Here is a 17,346-nt window from a genome sequence, read left to right as displayed (position 1 = left end):
CGCCCCTAAGGTCTCTCCTTCATTCCCCTCTTCTATTCCTTCAATCCCAATCTTCCTTTCCTTCTGCAAACTCTCTTCTTTGTGTGTATTGCTGTGTTGGTTGGGGACGGGAGGGATGGGGGTTAGGGGGAAGAGAAGGGCCTCTGCAGGCTTCGAACTCTTCCTCCTATCCTCCCTCTCTTACTGTTGGGGCACTTGAGTTGGTGTAAACTGCAGTCTAGTGCAAGGCCAGGTGACTTCCCGGAGCAGGATCAGCCTCTCCTGCCTGGCCTCCGGACAACCTTTTTCTGGACCCCTCAAATGCAGTACCTTCTCAAAGAGCATTTGGAAGACTGCCCAGAGCTTCAGGTTTCATTGACTGATCCTAATCATCTCTGGACCTCAGCTTCTTCTTGATGGCTGATTTTAGGAGAACTGGGTCCTAAAAACCCTTGGCCCCATTTTATTTTTTAAACTTTCTCCACCCTTCAGTTATAACCCGAGACCCCTAGAACTTCCTGAACCTGTTGGCTTCCCTCAGCTCCAAGATCTTCTGCTCCAATTCTGAATCATTTTTACTCATTTAATGTTTTTGTCATCATAATGGGGGTGCTGGTTCACTTCCTGCTTCCCCTTCCCTCTCCTCCCCTTTCCATATGCCCCAAAACAGAAGAGTAGGTTCATTAGTTAAAGTCACAAGGGCTTAGAGAACGCACAGATTCAGAAATAACACCCCCTCCCCATACAAAGACAAAGGAAATTTCTCTTCCAGTGGATGACTGACTTGTGCACCTCCAACCCTATTCCTATAGAATCCTTGAACTAATTCATTTTTCCTTTCTCCCCACAAAACAGGGAAGGAATTGAAAGAATGTTCACGTTTAATTTTTGTAATTGTTTTTAAAAATCAGAACTATTCACCCTGACACAAATTCATCCCCAATCTCCACAAGTCACTCCCTTTCCTTCCAGTCTCCCCCAGGGACAATGCTGCCCGCCCTGATGATTACACTTAGCTGCCTTGGCCTCAACTCCCTCACACAGGTAATGAATGGTACCTCCATCCCCCTTAGTTCTCCTCCCTTGGACTTCTAGCCTCCTCTTAGAATCCTCCTGGAATGTCCACTGTGCTCTGGTCCTCTTCCTCCTCAAAGACTTCCTGGGACCTGTCCCTTGTCCTCAGGATCCCTAGTCCTCTGCTGGAAAACAGTTCCTGTCCCCAGAACCTTCCCAACTCTCCTGAGACCCTCTCTGTTCCTGAGATTCCCCAACCCCTTCCAGAGACTCCCACCCTTCTCATGATCCCTTTCCCTCCCTTTAATCACCTCTCAGGGCAATTGGTCCTGTTCAGATTTGGGGTCCAGATACTGGGCTGGATAATCTGAATCTAGGGGGGGAAGAAGGATAGAAAGATGAAGGGACAGTCACAGATGAATTATAGAGAAGAGGGATGGATGAGACCTGGGAAAGAACAAGTAATGCATGCTTTCCAGCTTGATATGTAGGTATCTGAAAATTGTAGGATTTAGATGACATATATTCTTCAGTAGAGGTGGAAAGCTATAAAGGGAGTGGGGTTGGGGTGCAAACAAGGAAAGGCAACCAATAATGGCAATAGTCTAGAGGAGATACCAACCTAGGTCCCACACTGGATATGACTGAAGGTGCTCTAAGGTGGGAAAATTTTACTGCTAGTGCCAAGCTGATTATTTTAGTAGAACCAGAGAACAAGAACTAGATGGAATTTCATCTCAGTGGTGCAACATTGATGGGGATGGTGTGGGTGAGGTGTTGGGGAGGGAGGTTGTTCCTGGGTATCTCCTTTTATACTCCTTTGTATCACATGTGTTTCTTGGAAGTTCTTGTGTCTTGGATCAGACTTGGACCTAACACAATCCAAGACTCACAGGTGATTGAATGGCAGGTTGATGTGCAACAACAAATTGGAAGAAGGTCTCCAGGAAGTACCCTTCAGAGCTCAGTACTTGCCCTGGGCTTTTTACCTTCAAATTGATGACTTGGAGAAAGGTGAAAATGGCATATTAAATTTTCAGATGAAACAAACACATATGGAATTCTTCATGGAGACAGAATTAAATTTTAACATTTTAACATTAGTTCAAAAAAAAGAAAATGAAATTTAATGGTGATAAATACACATTCTTACATTTGAATTAAAAAAATCAGTTTCACAAATGCAAGATTGAGGAGACCTGACTCAATAGTAGTTTGTCTGGAAACGACCTGAAGATTTTAGTGGACTACAAACTCAAAATGGGATAACCATATCATATAATAGCTAAGAAAGTTGAAGCAACCTTAGGTTGCTTAATAGTCAGCCTGAACAGACTACAGATGAAGTCTTGTATTCCATTCAAAAAGCCACATTTTGGGAAGGGCATTAATAAATTTGAGAAGGATAGCCAGGTTAGTGAATGTCTTGAATTTCTGTCACACAGGGATTAATTGAAGGAACTGCAAAAGAGAAGACTTGAGAAATGGGGGAAAGGGAGAGACATGAAATCTTCAAGTACTTGAAGGACTAACTCTTATAGTAACAGAGGGATTAGGCATGTTCTGTTTGACCCCAGAGAGCAGAAAAGAGTAGAATGGGAGTAATGGGTATAAATTGCAGGAGGCAAATTTAGGTTTTATATAGGAAGAAACTTTCAAAAACAAGTGAAACCTTCTTAAATGGAATAGGCTTCCTCATTAAATTATGAACTCCCCTCTCCTTGGGGGTCTTCAGTCAAAGTCTAGATGGTCATTTGTCAAAATGGATTTGGGATGGATTTTTCTTTAGGGATGGATTGGGATTGATAACTGTTGAGCTCTATAACTTCTCTGGAGACTAGCAAGATAAGTTTAAAACCTTTTTGTAGTCCTTCAGTTACACTTAAAAGTTATGTTTACTCCTCCCTGGTTATATGTATGGGGTGTTCGGGAAGGACTACTCCTCTGGTGTGAGGGCACCTACCCTTGGTAATCCACCTGTCAACTCTTACCTGTGACTCCAAGAAGCTGTAGCATTGGCCTTGGCAGATTGACTAAACCAGGTTGTAGGCAATTAACTGGCCTTAGGAGGATGTCTACCCTAAACATGTAAAAACTTCCCCTGTCAAAATGGGTAGATGAGAGCAATTGATTCCAACAGTCATAAAGTCAATAGAAGCAGGTGCAACGGAGTGCTCAGAGTTTGGTCAGACATTGCCAAGGTCATTCTGGGCCAACACCAATCACATTGACTTTGTTTTACCTCTAGATTCCAATAACTCTGGAAGAGTGCATTAGGTCAATGACTTTGTGCAACTCCTCCTTACTTAAACAGAATTCATGAAAAGTCTAGACTTTACCCCATAATGTCATTGGTCCTCTTCAAAATATAGGATAGACAATTGAACCTCAAAAGACATTGTTTTTAACTCTAAATTGTCTCAGTCACCCTACTTTGGTCACACTCCAGTTTGTTAATGTAGTACCTTAAATGTGCCCACTCCCCCGCTTTAGCATAATCCTGCAGGATCTTGTCTGCAGGATCTGTCAGGATCATCTGCACACCCCACCTCCATTGGTTTCTAAGTCTTTATTAATGAAGTTTAAAGTCATTAGTTTTTTTGGTTGCCATATCATACTATTATGCTGTGACAAATTGCTGAAAGGAATAATGGGAGAGGGATAGCACCATCAGTCAATCAACAGTCACTTATTAAGTGCCTATTACTAGTCACTGTGCTAAATGCTGGTGAATACAAAGCAAAAAATGAAATAGTTCCTGTCCTCAAGAAGCTTACATTCTATTAGGATAAAGAATGGGTATATCTAAATGAATACAATATAACTGTATATGTCATTTCTCAATCATTCAATCTTAACTTTTCATGACCACATGGATTACAGCATGACAGGCCCTTCTATCTTCCACTACCTCCCAACATCTGTCCAAGCTCACATTCAACATATACATATACTTACACACATACACACAAACACATATACTTACTTATAGATATAAAGCCTGTGTGACCTGGCTAGCTGGAGAAAGGAACATGTGCTCTACTCTTAAAGAACGCTTTGGTAGCAAACTTTGAGGTTTCCCTTTATTCTTTAACTCCCCTAATAGATATGCTGATGTTCAGTTTCAAAGGGGAGACAACTTACCCCTCCTTTTCATTCTCTTCTGAATGTATTGCTTCAGGAAGTGGGGACCAGGGGACCACCTAGCCTGTCTCATCCCAAAGAGCCAAGTCCTTTGGAACTGATCCAATGTTCTCCCTAGAAATGACTAGGATACAAACTTAGTAATTCATGGAGTATGCTCTAGTCAGAAAAGTTCCTGCTGTTTTACTCCCATTATGTATAAATGCTGTCAACATAAATTAATTTTCAAAAGAATAGCACTAAAACTGGGGAGGGCAAAGGATCGGGAAAGGCCTCACCTGGGAGCTACACTTGAGCTGAGCTTTGAGGGATCATAGAGAGTTCTGACACTCCGTAATTCTGTAACAGATCAGTCTTCAGTTATCAAGGACTTTGTGATTTCTGGAGATATTCCTCATCTAGTAGATGGAAGTCAAGTTGATGCTTCCCCCCAAACCATCTTTAAGTGCCCTGCCAGAGCACAGATTTGGGATGGAGGAATCAATCTTAGGGATAATTTTTGGGTTCTGGGCACCCCAGAACCAAATTGGAAGGTTTGAAACCTTCCTTGTGTCTGACTGTTTCTATTCATTCAATAATGGCAAATAGCAGAAGTGACTCAAAGAACAGCAAGGCTCCCAAATGTGTATCCAGTGTCCATGTCACTTAGTACCTTTTACGCTTTAGAAATATAAATCACCTTTGTTAGAATTTAGGCCTGAAGGGGATCCAAAAGACCAAGCAAGAAGTTCTAGAGACAGTGGAAGAAGGCTTTTGAGCACCATATTTGTGTAGGGATTATAGCGAAATGGTTTAAATAAATATACCCCAGATAAGTCTGACTGGGAGCTAGATCAATGAGATTTGTTTTGTATCTGAAGAAAAGCACCACCCTAATCCTCTGGCAGCTACATGAAATGCCCCAAACTTCCCCTTCCCCACATACCCTCTTTTCTCTCTTCCTTTCTCCCAATTTCCCCTTTCCCCATTCATAGGCCCACATTGTTCCCATTGTGCCTTTGGGCCCAGCTCCTGATACCTTTGATGATGCCTACTTGGACTGTGAGGAGGAGATGGAGAAGGAGGCCACCCACTTGCTCCAGGAGGAGATGGCACACCACTCCCTGCTCCGAGAATCCTGGGGGGCTGCCACAGTTGCTTGGGAGAGCCGGAGAAGGGGACTTACTCTTCCCCTGGGTTTCCAAACCCAGCATGCTGTGGCTATCATGGTCTATACCAATTCATCCAACTCTCTATACTGGGAGCTGAATTCAGCTGTGAGAACAGTGGGCACCTCTCGGGAGGACTACATGAAGCACTTTCACTTCAAGGCCCTACATTTCTACCTGATGCAGGCCCTGCAGCTGTTGAGAGCTTCTGAGAGCTGTCAGGAGGACCCAGGGCAGGAAGTGTTCCGAGGTGTGAGCAGCCTCCGTTTCCAGCCTAAGCAGCTAGGAGATGTCATTCGACTTGGCCAGTTCACCTCCACCTCTGAGGAAAAAGGGGTGGCCCAGGGATTTGGAAACGCAACCTTTTTCACCATGAATACTTGTTTTGGAGTCCCCATACAAGCCCTTTCAGTCTTCCCAGAAGAACGAGAGGTTCTCATCCCTCCTCATGAACTTTTCCAGGTGTCTAATTTCTCTCAGGATGGGGTCCGAAACTTAGTGACAATCAGGAGTCTCAATCGGACCTGCAGCCACTTCAACTGTGCCTACTTGGGGGGTGAGTTAAGGGTTGGGAGTGGAGCCTAACCTGAATATCATAAGATTTAGATCTGGAAGGGAACTTTGTTATCCTCTGATCTAATTCCTTCATTTTACAGAGAAAGAAAATGAGACCAGGGAAATCAAATGGGTAAACCAAAGTCACAGAATAAGAAGAAAGACTAAGATTCAGTCTACTGACTCTCCATTAAGTGCCCATTCCACTAGACCACATTACTTGTTATGATTAATATCTTCAAACATCTGGAAAATCTGTAGTGTTGTAGAGAACCAGAAATGGAAGGGTGGAGATACAAAAGGGCATGTAATGTAAAGGTTAATGTAAAGAAAATATTTCTCATCAACAGTTTGCCTTAGGAAGTGATGTCCCAACCTTGGAGGTCTTCTGGAGAATATAGATAATTCCTTTTTTGGGTTATAGCCTAAAAGATTCTTAGGACATTAGCTCTAGAGCAGGAAGGGGCCTTTGAAACCATTTAATCCAACCCTCAAGTCTTACAAATGGATAATTTCCAGGGTGCCCAAAGTCACAGGGATAGTATGCATCAGAGGCAAGATTTGAACCAGGTTTTCTGCCAAGTCAGTGCTTTATCCTGATTGGTCAGGGAAAGGAAGTTCTTTTTTGGCTGGAAAATCTTTGATTTTATGATTCTGTTAGCAAAGAGGACGATACCATAGGATCATAGAATGAAAATCACAGATTCTTCTTCAAATTCTAAAACTTCAGAGTTAACAGGACACTCAGTGGGCATTTAGTTCCATTTTCAATGCAAGAAAATCCACCTTCTCCCTAGTGGAGTAATTCAGTCTCCACTTGAACACTTTCCTGGAACTCACCACCCTGTTACTTTCTAGGTCTGAGGGCCCCACCCCAGAATTCAAATTCCTCTTGGAGCCAAATCAAATGATCTCTGCCTTCTTCTCTAAGGACTTCCATTTCCCACCCTCCCCCCCCACCTTTTCTAAACTGTGTTGATTTTGGACTTCCTGGCCTCTATTTGATCATTTCCTAATCATCTTTCTGTTTTTTATTGCTATAATTCTCTCTAGATGCCTAGTTCTTAGACTTAAAAGATAGTAGAAATTGGAGCTAGAAGAAACCTTGGAGGTCATTGAGTCCAATCCCCTTATTTTAAATATGAAGAAATTGAGGCACAGAACACTTAAGTTATTTGTCCAGGTCAGACAACTACTCCATACAGCATTAGAGATTATATTCCATGATCATTTTGTAGAAGATAAAAGTGAAATCTAAGGAGGGGAAAGGAGTTGTTTAGGGTCAAACTAAGTAAGAAGCAGCAGAGAAGCATTTGGGTTCAGGTTCCTTGCCATAATCCAATGGTTTTATTTTTGATAGTCCCCTCCCCAGGCCTCCAGATTCTACACACCCCAGATAAAATGAGAGTTTTCTAGGACATTAAAAAGAGAAAAGGGAACATAAAAATTCAGAAATAATACTTTGGAAAGGTAATTCTAATTCTAAAGGAAAACTTCTTAGCTCCCTGCTAAGATCTCGCTACAAATCTTTCTAACATCTCTTAAACTACAGCCTATGGAACTTGCATAGACTGTCATTAAATCCTTGACCCTGGCTGATTTGGAGACACACCATGGCAAGATGCTTCATTTTATAACCCTTGGTTCATTCCAAGTTTCTTCACAATTTGTTGAGACTGGGGACACTATCCACATGACAATATGGTCACTCACCTAACTCAGTACCTTCTATTCCTTCCCTGTCCCAATCCAGGGACAGAAATAAGACTGGATGCTTCCAGGGTTTTCATTATCTCAAAAGTTAGAAATATTTAACACCATCCATAGATAATCTCTAATGTTCATATAAGATGCCCCCAATCCTAGAGAAGGTGAAACACAGTAGCTCCTATTGGTATTAGGGAAGCAAATTCCATCTCTGTATCAACTCAGAAACTCAAAGGAACTAGAACTATTTGGTTGGAAGAAGAGAAGACTCAGATGGGATATAAGGACTCAGATCTTGAAGTATTTAAAGGATGAATACATAAGAGATGGTCAGACTTGTTTTATTTGGTCCCAGAGACCAGAACAAGGACCAAAAGGGAAAAGTTGAGGAGAGACAGATTTCAGCTTGATGTCAGGAAATGTTTCCTCATAATGAGAGCTATCCAAAAGTTAAGGAACTTCCCTCAAGAAGTAGTGGCACTTCTTCAAGGAGAGGCTGGACAACCACTTGCCAGGAACACCAGAGAGGGTATTTTTACTTAGGTAGATTCTATTAGGTGATGCAGTCTTCAAAGTCCCTTCCAAATGGAAGATACTGAAATAGGTGGGAGTATAGGATTTGATCCCCAAGGAGAAGCCCTCACTCCTAAAAATCATATTGGAATAAAAAAGGTTCATCTACCATAAAGATAACATGAAGAAACTGGAACTAGGGAATAGAATAGAGTTGCTGAGGAAAGGAACATCAGATCTTTAAGGAGGAAAAGACTGCAGAAAGAAAAGAGGGGAGGAAAAGGGTTCTCCTGGAAATGGGGTGGCTGATTGGGATAGCCTCTGTCAAGATATGAAGAAAGGACAAATTCTGGGGGCAGTGAATCCAGACTAAGACTTTCATCTATTTCTCTTGGCATTCCAGGAGAGAAGAAGGAGGGCTGTGTATTTAATCCAGGTGAGTCCCCTGTCCACTTTGCTCTAGATTGGGAAAGGTCTTAGATCTCTCCCCAGATCCATCTTATCCCTCCCCTTTCCTTCTTTTCCTAGCAGGACAAAGTTGGGATGTTCTCCTCCCCGGATCCTGGCCTCAGTTGATGCCAAGGACCTTGTTTCTGCCTCCTGGAACATTCCAACTTTCTGGCACAGTGCCTTGATCTTCTGGTTTCTGAGCTGGGAAATTGTAGGGACCTGATGGTCCCCTTGTTGGATAGACCCGGCCAGGCTGAGGGCAGTCTGGAGAAGAAAGCAGAGGAAAAAGATGAAGATGTGGATGAAGGTGTTTGAGAATTGATCTGTGAGCAATGTCCTGGAATCAGGGCAGGGGACCAGGCCCCTCAGATCAGACGGATGTGGAGCTGCAGTGGATGAGGTCATTCCACTTTGTGGTTGTTGCCATGGCCACCTTTCAATAAAAGACCTTGCAAAATGTCTGCCTCATTCTTACAAGCACATTGGCTCATAAGCCAGTGAGTTGGTCATTTAGTTGGTCATGTCTCAGGCAGGGTTTTTCCATGCATTCTCCTCTGATGTATTGCAACAGAGCAGTTTATTGTCTTTGTTTTAAATATTCTGCTACCTTCCATATAATCAAACTTATGCATCTCCCTTTAAACATTTTGGACAATTTATCTACAACCTGATTGCAATTTCTGTCCTTGTATGTTGTTTAGAGAGTCAGGAAATTACAGGGGAGAGTACTCAAGTTGTTTCACAGCATGGATTATATTTACAAAGTGATTGTTTTCTACTGACTTTGGTCAAATATGGGGTCACTGGTGACCCTGAAAAGGTCTGAGGAATCCAATTTCCTAGGCTCAATTCAATTCTACATTATTTCTTTGGACCTACTTTGGACCAGTCACTTCGTCAAGGACTGGAAATAAAAAAGTGATACTTCCTCTAATTGCCAAGGATAACAGTAAACATTTTTGATAATAATGATTTTGATAATAATAATTTTAGAAATAATAATGTTTCCTTTTCAAAATTGGTTAAATTTGTAAGTGTAAAGGGCCAAAATAGATGCTATGAGAGACTTTGAGAGATTGATTTGAAAATCCAGGGCAACAGAAACAATGGACTTGTTCCTGAGAATAGAAACTATCTCAATACCTCATTTCCTAGCCATTCGTTTGCAGAAGAACAACAGAAGAGACTTAAAGAGTTAATTAAAGGACTGAGGAAACTCAAACCCCAGAGCTGCTTGGTGGTTATTGGACAAATAGCCATAGATTTTAGAGATAAAATTTGGAAAATGTATTGGATGGTTTTCATATAGGCAGCTAACCAACACAGAGGCAGCTAGGTGGGCACCATGGATAGAGCACTGGGCTTTGAGTTAGGAAGATCTGTTGGTTCAAATTCTTCCTCAGACATTTCCTAGTTGTGCGACCCTGAATAAGTCCTGAACCTCTGTCTCAGTTTCTTCAACTGTAAAATGGGAATAATAATTACACCTACCTCACAGGGTTGTTGTGAGGATCAAATGAGATAAATCACTTAGCACAGTCTCTGACAAATAGTAGGCCCTTGATAATGCTTCCTTCTCTACTCCATAAGTTAAAATGAGGTTTTTTTTTACTGAAGGGATCCAGCCTAGAACCAGAAATCATTGTCATCAAAGGAAAGAAAAAGAGAGGCTTTATCTCTCTCTACTGTTGCCTCAAGAGTCCTGAAATGGAAAGTTTTCTACCAACTTCAAGCTAAAGGTATTTGCTCTCTCTGAAAAGGCACAACCCTTCCCCAACTGTGGGCTTCAGCAGAGCCTGACACTGGAAGAAGCAAATATTATAGTTATCAACAAGGAGTATGCAGTGAAAGAACGGCCCAGCAGAGCTCTCCAGTAGCCCAAGAATCCAGATGATGGGGTCCAGTACAGCTGAGAAGGAGGGCTCAGCTCAGCTAGCTGAGAGACTATGCCCAGTGAGGTTCTAGCCCAGTCCAGTCCAGAAGCAGAGTCATTCTTCTAGCCCAGATACGACTCCCAGAAATAAATTTTGTGAGGAGAGAGTTCAAGAAAGAAAAAATATGGAAGCCCTTTAGTTCTGATAAGATAAAAATCATTGAAATACTGGAATTGTGAGATGTCTTGGACACATGTTTTTCCTCCATATATATTTCACTATTATTGGACTTGAAGTTTGTGCCCACGCTTTCTGTCATGAATGTTATGGACTGGGAGAAAAGTGGCCCCAAGTTTTATGGGAGAGATGTGTTGTACCTATTGTGCTTTTTATGCCATTTCAGTAAATACTTTTGTTGACGTATCTTTTCGTTGACTGTTAATGGGAAGCACACCACTGGGGGGCTCAGAATCTACAGTTATAGGAATTACTATAGTATTATTAGTTATAGGACTTAGATGATCCTAGATGCTCAGGAAGAAGCTATTTCTCTAAGAGAACTCAACCTATGAGCTTGAATGTAGTTTGGAGTAAGAGTTATGGATACAATACAACTGAGGGAGATAAAAAAAGCTTTGTGAAGGAGCTGTTAAGGTAAGCTAAACTAAGTCATGATTGAAAATAATGATTCTGAGATGCAGAGGTGAGGAATTAATTTCTGGCATGGAACACCAGAGAGGGTATTCTTACATTATATATACATATAATACATTATAAATAATGTATTATATATACATATAATGTATTATATATAATTTATATATTATATATACATATAATACATATAAATAGAGCCAGAGTATGAAATATTAAGCTCAGGAACAGCTGATAATCCAATTTGGCTGAAACATTCTGGGTTCAGAGCCTAGATAACGGATCACTCTCTCTTGCACATTTCCTTACATTTAGAAACAAATGTACTTAGCATTGAACAGGAGAAGGAGATCAGGCTAAAGTGCCTTTGGGAAACTGTAAGGCATTCTATGAAAGAATGCATCCTATGACCTCAAGCTTTCTATGAAAGCAAAGGTCTAGTATTTTAATATTACCATTCTAATGATATTGCTAAATGACCAAAAAACATGGGAAGGAATTGCCCAAAGAATTAAAAATGAGTGTCACACAGAGGGCAATGGGGAGATAGATATGGTGGGTGGGAGTAGGCTGTAAAACATAATCAATGATGAACTTTGCAGAAAAGGGTTAAGAGGTATCAACAAGGAATTATATGAAGAGAAGATGGACTGGTCATAAGGAAAGGACAAAGGATGACAGATGGATATCCAGAGTGCTCCACTAGGATCCTTTAATGTCAGGAGAAAGCAAGGAAAGTCCCTAGCATGTTAAGTAGATTTGCTTGGTATGAACTTAAGGAAAGACATGATAAGAGTAGCCCAGGATGGAGAGACATGGATGAGTTGTGATTCACATTGTTGGAGGTAACTTCTGAATCAATGAAATCACAGATACATTTGAGTGGCAGCAAATGCTCTTTAAATAACTATGTTTCACATGATTAAGAAACAAAAGTAAAGACCATTATACAATATGCATCAAAGTGGGGTTTATTGTAAATAACTAATTGGGTCTCAAGAGATAAAGAATGGTGTTGAAACTTGACTGCCTTGGTCTTCCCTCCCAGAACTATAGCAAGCCTTCACATCTCCATGCCATTGTTGCTCTCCCATCTGTAAAGGTCAGTTAGCAGTAAATCTTCAACATCAATATAATTTGAACCTAGGTAGGTCTCTCTTGCTTATATTTTTTTTATAAAACTCACTTTTGATGTGCTTATCAACAAAGTCTTGCTTTTTTTTTTGCAAGGCTATGGAGTTAAATGATTTGCCCAAGGTCACACAGCTAGATAATTATTAAGTGTCTGAGGTAGGATTTGAACTCGGGTCCTCCTGACTCCATGACTGATGTTCTATTCACTGTGCCACCTAAATACCCTAAAGTCTTGCTTTTAATCTTGATTTGGAGGCTTGGGTGGGCATTGTTTAACCAAGGAACATCAGATGTTTGAGCTCAAGGACAGTCTTTCTGAATTCACAATTGGTGTTTTGGTAAGTCTGGCTTTTGCATTCAGCATCTTAGTCACATGCATACACATATACATATATGTACCCATGTGTATATACATGTATACATATATATGTTCTGTACCTGACATTCATTAGCTATGTGACACTGGGCAAATTGTCTTGTAGGGCCTATGTCCCAGGGTTTAGATAGACTATGATCTGGTATTGCATCTTCATGTAATTCTAATGATCAACAGTATGATGTGGTAACCAAAAAAATTAATTCTATCCTAGTATAGTAAGGGAGGAATAGGTTCTGAGCAAAGGAGTTAATGGTTCCACTCTGGGTAACACACTTCTAAATGATTGTGATTAGATTGGGGCACTATATTTTAGGAAAAATCGGTGAAGTTGTCTAGAAGAAGATAACCGAAATTGCAAAAAGGACTAGAGAATATGTCACATTAAGAATCATTCAAAGGGAATCAGAATTGACCTGGGGAACAGATGACTTAGGAGGACATAATAGTTTTCTTCAATATTTAAATGACTTTTATGGAAACAAAGGATAAACTTCTTTTATAAACTTCTGTCCCAAAGGGTTAGAACTAGATTTCCACAAGGACAAAGGGGTAAACTGACACAAGGAAAAACTTCCTAAAAGTAAAAATGTCCAAAAGGAAATGGTTGGCAACAACAACCACAACTGACAATTTACATAATGTTTTACATTTTACAAACTGTTTTTATTACATTATCTCATTTAGGTCTCCAAATAAATCCTATGAGACAGATAATATTATTATTATCATCCCAATTTCATCTATAAGGAAAATGAAGCTCAGACAGATTTAATGACTTGCCTAGGGTCATACAGTTAAAAAGTAACCTGATGTAATATTTGAATCTAGGTCTTCCTGGACTCCAAGTTGAGCAATCTATCCACTTTTCCATAATGTCTCTCAAATTAATAGTGGATTCCTAATATTAAAAGTCTTTAAGTAAAAACTGTTGATCACTTGTAAGGGATGTTGTAGAGAAGCTTCTTGCTCTGGTAGAGATGGGACTAAAACCCAAGGTCGTCTTTTTTTTGACTCAGATTCCAGGGTTTGCCTGCTCACTAAAATTTTCCCCAAAGTTCTGCCATGGGGCCTCAAATTCCACCATTATAGCTAGAATCTTTGACCAATTATTATTCTTTCTTGACTCGCTTAGTATCTTTTTATCCAAGGTGAAATCTTTCTGTTTTCATATTTACAGGAGGTTGGCTGCTGGCCATGGTTCTGAATCAACACATCCAATAGAGCAGAAAATATCTGTTAGAGCTGCCAGTACTGATTTGGGGGTAGAAATAGTTATTCCCTCATATGTCTTAGAGTAGTGCCACAGTGTTCTGTCTGTATTCATGGGAAACAGGAGGAAATTGGGAATTTAGTTGAGCTCCTGGATGGTTGATGACCTAGAATAAGAGGTAACTCTCAAATGATTCTTCCCTTAAATTACTGTCTGAATGATGTTCCAAAAAGCAACCAATAATCACTAAAGTTTTTCTGAGAAATAAAAATATAAATGTCTTGAGGGAAAGTAACCTAAGGTATTGTGGCATTTTTATATTTATATTTCTAGTATCTAGTGAAATGTTTGGCACATAAGTGCATGTTGTTGTGGAAAGGAGTGGAATTGGTAATCAAAACTGAGAACTATAACTATTAGGACCAATACTTGTTCGTTGCCTTTCTTGTACCAGTAAACTGAGTCAGAAGTGACTCTTAATCCAGAGAAGAGGGCAGAAGTATTGTGGATAGGAAACTGCATGTATTTTAAAGTTGAAAAAGATGGGGTCCAGGCCTAGGCACAACAGAGATGTTTAGAAGTGAGAGGAGATTAAAAAGATACTAGTTGCACTCAGGAATTTCCACTCAACCACTGGAAAAAACCCCAAGGCATAGATGTGAACCTCTTCTGGTTGTTCTTCATCTCATCGACATTTATTCTAAAAGGTAACCCTGTAAACTAAGCACAAGAGTGCAGCAGGACCATCACATTCCTAGTATTGGATAATTTTTTTTTGGTTTTTGCAAAGCAATGGGGTTGAATGACTTGCCCAAGGTCACACAGCTAGGTAATTATGAAGTATCTGAGTCTAGATTTGAACTCAGGTCCTCCTGACTCCAGGGTCAGTGCCACTTAATTGCCCCTGGAGAATTTTTTAAAGTAAATTTTTATTGATATCTTTTGTGGTTTTTAAAAATGTCATCATGGTTTCTTTCTATATTCTTTCTCTTCCACCTCCCAGAGAGTATTCCTTATAAAAATAAAATATTTTTAAAGACAAAAAAGAAATGGGAAATAAAAATCAACATAACTTGCCAATGTATTAGCAAAGTCTGAAAATATGTGCAATGTTCAACACAAATTACACAGGGGAAGTTTGGGAGTATGTTCTTATATCTCCTATTTTGGGTCGTGCTTGTATTTTATAATTTTTTAACATCCACTTTTAATGTGTTCTTATGTGTCTCTGGGTGTGTGCTTGTGGTTATTCTTTCCATTTACTTCTGTCATTACTATGTATATTGTTTTCTTGACTCTGCTAACTTCACTCAGTTCATATCATTTGTATGGCATAGCAAAATTCTATTACATGCTGCAGTTTCCTTAATGCACCCTAAGGTCACATTAGCTTTTTTGGCTAATTCCTCATAATGATCTTGTAGCAAATCAAAATTCCAGATCCTTTTCAGATTAAAAGCCATGTTGCTCTGATTTTACATATATATATATATATATATATATATATATATATATATATATATGTGACAAATTTTTTAACCAAAGTATAAGGCTTTAATTCTTTTTCAATGATATCTTATCAGAATAGAACCCTTGTTCTAATTTTTCAAGACCTTTCTGAATCCTGAAATTGTCATACAATGTGTTAATTCCTTCAATCTTTCTGCAAAGTTTGTGAATATGCCAACTGTATACCTTTGTGCGTGTGTGTGTGTGTGTGTGTGTGTGTTCACACACAAATATATATTTAATTTAATCGGCCACGGAGTGAGGAGTGGGAATGACACAATTAGACATGCACTTTAGAACATAATTTGAATTTGGTAGCTGGACTAGAATGGGGAAAGATTTGTGGCAGGGAGACCAACCAGCAGGCTATTATTGTTCTTGCTAAAGCTATACTATATGCCAGTGAGTGGGACAGTGAAGAGAGTCCTGGATCTAGATTCAGGAAGATCTATGTTCAAATCCAGCCTCAGGCACTTCCTAACTGTGATCTTATGCAAGTCATTTAACCTTTTACTCATTTTCCTCAATTGGTAAAGTAGGGAGAATAAAAACACTTACCTCAAAGGGTTGTTGTGAGGATCAAATAAGATAATATTTGCAAAAAGTGCTTTACAAACTTTGAAGTCCTATTTAAAGGCTAGATGTTATTTTTTCCTTTGCTCTAATCATTCCTTTACTAATATATTTCAGAATGATACTTGGAATTGCCATCAACCTGGAGTTTCTTATTGTTTTCCTCTTTGCAAGCTGGCTTCCTTAATCCTCATCCTCCTTACTCTCTCTGTAGTAGCTTTTGATCACATTCTTCTCCTTGATATTCTCTTCTTTTTAGTTTTTCAGAACACTACTTTGTCTTGGTTCTCATCCTATGTGGTGGACTATTCTTTCTTAGTCTTCTTTGCTTGATCTTCATATATATCATAATCACTGACTCTGAAAACTCTGAAAACAATAGCAGGAAAGTTCAGAAGAGGGAACAGATTTGACTAAGGAAGAGAATGAGTTCAATTTTGGAAATTTTGAGTTTGAGATACTTAGAGGACATCTGGTGTGGAAAATAAAACAGTTTTTGACCTGACACTCACTGGAATTTAGGATTGGATACATAGATCTGGAAATCATTTGCAAACCAATGATAATTGAATTCATAAGCTAAGCAGTATGAGATCATTAAGTGAGATAGTATAGAGAAAGAAGAGGAGCTGGGATAGAACTTTGAGAGACACAAAAGTGGGTGTAATATGGATAAACATCTGATAAAAAAAATGAGTGAACAAAACAGGTAGGAGAATTAAGAGAAAGCCACCATTTAAACACACATAGGAAAGAGTAACTGGAAAGAAGTAGGTGGTCACCAGTGTCACATACTGTAAAAATGTCAAGGAGGATGATGATGGAGAAGAGATCAGTGGATTTGGCAATTAAGAAATCATCGATGACTTTGGAGAGAGTAATTTCAGTGGAATGATTAGGCAAGAAGCCAGATTGCACAGGGTTTAAGAGAGAGAAAGAGGAGAGGAATTAAAGATGTTGTTTATAGATGGTTGGTATTGTAGATTGACTATAGAAAGGGGAAAAAGATATAGGATGACAGTTGTTGGCCCTGGTAGGATTTAGTGAACATTTTAAGAAAGAATGATAGTGTTTTGGTAGGAGTGAGTAAATAGAAACTAAAGATTGGAGGGAGAATGAGGAATATAGCTGGGAAGTAATTTACTGGAAAAATGTGAGGGATTGGATCAAGGGTATACTCTTTTTGAACAAATTAACTGTTCTGTATTTTTCATTGGTGTCTTTAAAAAAAATAAACACCCAAATCTTGATTTTATTTATCATGCTAATTATAAGTTTTCCAATTTTATCTTTTCTTTGATTTTTCAGAATTTTGATTTTTATGCTTCTTTTGGGGTTAATCTTTGGATTTTCTATTTTTTAACTGAATGTTCAATTCATTAATCTTTTACTTCTTTAGTTGATGTACAGGTTTAGCACCTGCCACAAATTTTGATGTGTGACTTTTTCATTATTTTCTTTAATATTATCATTTTTTTCCTATAATTTTTTCTTTGACTCAAG

General features: G+C 39.4%; 1 protein-coding gene across 2 annotated transcripts; it reads left to right on the top strand.

The window, feature by feature from the left end:
- Positions 1 to 229: 229 nt before the first annotated feature.
- ART5 (ADP-ribosyltransferase 5) lies at positions 230 to 11,080 on the top strand. 2 transcript variants are annotated; one of them, XM_074217337.1, is made up of 4 exons: positions 230 to 1,023; positions 5,112 to 5,841; positions 8,464 to 8,496; positions 8,592 to 11,080. In XM_074217337.1, exons 1-4 carry the CDS (start codon positions 967 to 969, stop codon positions 8,693 to 8,695), a joined length of 924 nt encoding a protein of 307 aa, XP_074073438.1. In that variant the 5' UTR covers positions 230 to 966; the 3' UTR covers positions 8,696 to 11,080. The 2 variants fall into 2 exon arrangements, with proteins under 2 accessions (XP_074073438.1, XP_074073437.1); XM_074217336.1 differs by having other exon boundaries at positions 8,589 to 11,080.
- Positions 11,081 to 17,346: the final 6,266 nt, after the last annotated feature.

Source organism: Macrotis lagotis, chromosome 1 (genome assembly GCF_037893015.1).
Source record: "Macrotis lagotis isolate mMagLag1 chromosome 1, bilby.v1.9.chrom.fasta, whole genome shotgun sequence".
NCBI lineage: Eukaryota > Metazoa > Chordata > Mammalia > Peramelemorphia > Peramelidae > Macrotis > Macrotis lagotis.
The sequence above is the reverse complement of the archived record's forward strand: the minus strand, read 5'-3'. Positions and strand labels throughout refer to the sequence as shown.

Bases quoted from the DNA above. Each gene is read 5' to 3' on its own strand.
- ART5 (XM_074217336.1), top strand. From the start codon at position 967: ATGCTGCCCGCCCTGATGATTACACTTAGCTGCCTTGGCCTCAACTCC. The intron at 5,842-8,463 runs GTGAGTTAAGGG...TTGGCATTCCAG, and splicing joins CAACTGTGCCTACTTGGGGG to GAGAGAAGAAGGAGGGCTGT. The intron at 8,497-8,588 runs GTGAGTCCCCTG...TTCTTTTCCTAG, and splicing joins GGGCTGTGTATTTAATCCAG to CAGGACAAAGTTGGGATGTT.